At 52.5% G+C, this 4,633-nt stretch overlaps 1 protein-coding gene across 1 annotated transcript; it reads left to right on the top strand.

Annotated features, from left to right (window-relative positions):
* The first annotated feature begins 401 nt into the window (after positions 1–401).
* Positions 402–3,582, top strand: LOC136505608 (disease resistance protein RPM1-like). Its single transcript, XM_066500767.1, has one exon. It carries the CDS (start codon positions 631–633, stop codon positions 3,403–3,405), a length of 2,775 nt encoding a protein of 924 aa, XP_066356864.1. The 5' UTR covers positions 402–630; the 3' UTR covers positions 3,406–3,582.
* The last annotated feature ends 1,051 nt before the right edge of the window (positions 3,583–4,633 follow it).

Here is a 4,633-nt window from a genome sequence, read left to right on the forward strand (position 1 = left end):
ATTTTTTTTACACCATAGAATTAAGATCCAACGACCTCCATCCTCCTTCTAGCTCCAGCCTTCTTCTACCTCCAGCCTTCTTCTACCTCTAGACAATCACAAATCATAAGATCACAGATCCACAGATCCACATATCACAAAAAAAAAATTATGGAAAGACAAGAGGACAAGCGAAACCGGCGTGACGAATGCAGTCGACGTTGCGCCTCCCTCAGCAGTGGGCCTTGCTTGCGTGTGGCACCCCCAGTTGGACCCGGGCCCGGAAAGATCGGGCACAGGATGGATTCGACGATGGCAGGTGTCGCCTGCTGAAAGGTTGGGCCCTAACCAGGTCCCAGCTGTGGGTCCAGAGCGTCACCAGAGGGTTCGCCGTCGGCGTTGCCGTACCGAAACCGGCGAGGGAGACGGTTGAAAAGAGAGAGGGAGAGAAAGAAAAAATTCATGTGTTTTTTTATACTAAAACACACGTGTGTTATATAGCATTTCTCCTTTTTATTAGCCAAATTTTCTTCTGTGTTCTATCAGCTCAGCTCGCCCGAGCTGATTCTTCGTATCTCCCTCTCCTCCCAAAGTCCGAAGTCACCTGCTGCGCCATACCCAGTCCCAGGCACGCTTGCAGTCGCAGGCGACATGGCGGAGGCCATAGCCATATCACTCTCTGCGAAGCTCGCCGTGGCGCTATCCCGCAGCGCTGCCCTTGGCATACCGCGCCTCTTCGGTGTCCGCTTTGACGCCACCGCCGCCATGCAGGACCTGGACCTCCTCCGCGCCTTCCTCCGCTTCGCCGACTCCCGCCGAGGCACGGACGCCGAGCCCGTGGCCATGTGGCTCAGGCATGTCCGGCACGTCGCCTTCGAGCTCGAGGACGTCGCCGACGAGTGGTCGTACCTCTCCGGCAAGGGCCTGGCCCGGGACTGCATCAACGTCAAGGCCTGGTTCGCCCTCTCTAGGCGGCTGCGCAAGGCCCGGGAGAGGCTCTGCCGGTTGTCCGCGGATAAGGAGCGGTACGGCATCCGCCCGTCCGACGGCGGCGCCGGGCCCTCCGATACCCTTATTCGTCGGCCGCCGATGGCAGACAGGGCGCACTTTTTGGAGGAGGAGGAGGTGATCGGCTTCGCGGCACATGAGAAGCAGCTGATGGAGCTGCTGGTCAAGGACGCAGAGCCACGGCGGGCCCTGGTCGCCGTGTGCGGGATGGCTGGCGTCGGCAAAACCACCCTCGTCACGCGCGTGTACAAGCAGCTCGTGACGACGACGAGGCACTTCGACTGCTCCGCGTGGGTCGTCGTCTCGCAACACTCGACGATGGAAGATCTCCTCCGGAAGATACTCAAAGAGCTGCACCGCGACGCCCGCTGGAACGACGCGGGCGCGGACTACCGGTCGCTCGTGGCGGCTGTGCGGGACCGTCTCGCCAAGAGGAGGTACCTAGTCGTGCTCGACGATGTCTGGCAGGCTCACCTGTGGAACGAGCAGCTCCGCCACGCGCTCCTCGAGGACGAGCCGGGGAGCCGGGTGGTTATCACCACGCGCAGAAGAGACGTGGCCATGGCCGCGGAGCCCGAGAGAGTGAAGATGCTGGAGCCCCTCGGTGACACCGAGGCGTGGAAGTTGTTCTGCTCCGTCGCCTTCAGGGGGGCATCCGGGCAGGAGTGCCCGAGCCACCTGAAGATGCTTGCTAAAAGTATTCTGAAGCGATGCGGCGGCTTGCCGCTAGCGATCGTCTCCATCGGCAACCTGCTCGCGCTAAGGGAGAGGACAGAGTTCGCCTGGAAAAACGCCCATGACAGCCTCGTGTGGGACAGCAGCTGCGATGATCTTGGGATAGGCGAGGCAGCAAGCATACTCTACTTGAGTATCGATGACCTTCCGTACCACCTCAAGAAATGTTTCCTGAGCTGCAGCGCGTACCCTGAGGACTTGTTGATCAAGAGGAAGTCACTGATTAGGAACTGGATTGCACAGGGCTTCGTGGAAGAGCAGCTGGGACTTGGCCAGCGTAAAGCAGAGGATATCGCAGATGATTACCTGGACCAAATAGTACAGCGCAACCTGATGCAGGCCGTTGAAAGGAATGAATTTGGCCGCGTTAAACGGTGCACCATTCATGACACTATCAGGGAACTGATCATTAACAGATCCAAAGATGAGGATGGCTTCTTACCATTGGTAAATGGTGACGGAACAATGAATTGCAATGCCAGAATCCGTCACCTTGTCGTTGACAGATGCAGAAATGAAGATTCCATGTTTTTTTCGCAATGGGCCACACTTCGCACCTTTACAGTATTTGGGTCAGAATTCGATGTTTCCATCCTAGTACCTCGCTTCAGGCTCCTAACCGTGCTAAACCTCTGGTTGAATGGGACTAAGAAGTTACCAGACTCACTGACCAATCTTCACAATCTGCGGTATCTCGGCATCCGTTCCACTCTCATTGAAGAGCTCCCAAAGGAATTGGGCAACCTGCAGAAGCTGCAAACCTTGGATGCCAAGCTGTCCATGGTTCAGAGGCTGCCAAGCAGCATAGCAAAACTGAGGAGCTTGCGCCACCTCATAGTTTTGACACGTGAGACTACAGACCTGTTGATTCCATACCCCGGCATGGCAGTAGGAGTTCCTATGGGGCTAGAAAACCTGACCAACCTGCAGACACTCAAATATGTTCGAGCTCATAAGAAGATGGTCAGATCCCTAGCAGGACTGGAGCAGATGAGAAGCCTAGAGCTATCTGGAGTGAATGAGAGCCTCATAGCCGATTTGTCGTCGTCAATCTCTAGAATGAACTGCCTTCTGCGGTTGGGATTGGAGACTGAACCTGAAGCAGACACGGTACTAGACTTGGAATCAATCTCTCAACCACCAAAGCTGCTACAAAAGCTCTCTCTGACGGGCAGGTTACAAGGTGCAAAACTTCCATCCTGGACCAGCTCCCTCACTAACCTCGTGCGGCTACGGTTGTGTCGGTGCCAGATTGGACATGATTCTCTCGTGCTCCTAGCCGCGCTTCCTAGACTGGTGAATCTTAGCCTCATCAGTACATACCAGGAGAGGGACATGGTTTTTGTCAAAGGTGGTTATCCGAGCTTGAGGAAACTCACATTGGAGGACTTGCCCAACCTTAGTCACATAGAATTTCAAGAAGGTTGCCTTGTAAATCTACGTGATCTGGTCCTTGGTCGGTGCATGGAGCTGATTGAAACACCTCGAAGCATGGAGAAGCTCAAGTATCTGAAGAATTTTGAATTGTTTGGCATGCCAACAGAGTTTGTAGATAAGTTGAAGGAACAAAACAGTGATACTAGATATCAGAATCCTCCCAGTTCAGATGTTTATCATGAACATAGGTTTCTGAGATGCGTTAGATTTGTTGAAAGAACTGGATATGTCCCTAGTAATAGGTGATCATTATCATATTATTTTTCGACACCAAAAATTACATTCCTTTTTCGTTCTCACTCTCCCACATTTGTTGTTTATTATTGTTGAGAATTATTGTTAATGATCAATTAGGCAGTTTCTATAGAGTCAGTAGAGGGGTGTCTTTTCACTCTCTCTGAGGTGTAACTGCCCACATGGGCCCTGTATGTGGAATACACAGACAATCATTTGCATCACTTGCTTTGTCTCGCTCTCTACTTCTAACACGTTATCATGCACTTGGTTCTCTACTAAACACCCATCGAGAAGAACAGGAGGCACCACGGCCTCACCGGCGAGCGGCGGTTCGTAAACGCAGACCTGTTCTCTGGCACCATATGTGGCATCATGTTCTCCGGCATCGTCTGTTCGGTGGGTTTCTCGGCGAGGGATGGAAGAAGATGAACTCCTCATATGGTTCCCCATCTCTGGCAAGAACATCGATATCAAATCAGGTTCGCACAAGGTGTTGCAATTTCGAGAAGGAACACTGGATTGAGGTAACTGCCATGATTCGTGTACCTTCCCCATCGTCAATCCCAAATCTTTCGGGGCGTGTTATGTGTCGACCGGGTCAGCACCCAGTTGCCCGCTGCCCAAAATATAAGAGAAATGCTATATATCACGCATATATTTTAGCATAAAAAAACACATGAATTTTCTCTTTCTCTCCCTCTCTCTTTTCAACTGTCTTCCTCGTCGGTTTCGGTACGGCAACGCCAACGGCGAACCCTCTGGTGACGCTCCGGACCCACAGCTGGGACCTGGTTGGGGCCCAACCTTCCAGCAGGCGACACCTGCCGTCGTCGGATCCATCCTGTGCCCGATCTTTCCGGGTCCTGGTCCAACTGGGGGTGCCACACGTAAGCAAGGCCCACTGCTGAGGGAGGCGCAACGTCGACTGCATTCGTCACGCCGGTTTCGGTTGTCCTCTTGTCTTTCCATAAAAAAAATTGTTTCTTATGATATGTGGATCTGTGATCTTGTGATATGTGATTGTCTGAGAGTAGAAGAAGGTTAGAGGTAGAAGAAGGCGGGAGGTAGAAGAAGGATGGAGGTCGTTGGATCTTAATTCCATGGTGTAAAAAAATTCATGTGTTAAAACTGCATAAAACACATGGTTGTTGGGTAGACAGACTAAAAAAAATCACCCAGTCGTACCTCGTATATACTCTCACTCTCACCCTGGAAAAACAATATTGCACTACCGGAA

This window comes from Miscanthus floridulus, chromosome 14 (genome assembly GCF_019320115.1).
Source record: "Miscanthus floridulus cultivar M001 chromosome 14, ASM1932011v1, whole genome shotgun sequence".
Classification (NCBI taxonomy): Eukaryota; Viridiplantae; Streptophyta; class Magnoliopsida; order Poales; family Poaceae; genus Miscanthus; species Miscanthus floridulus.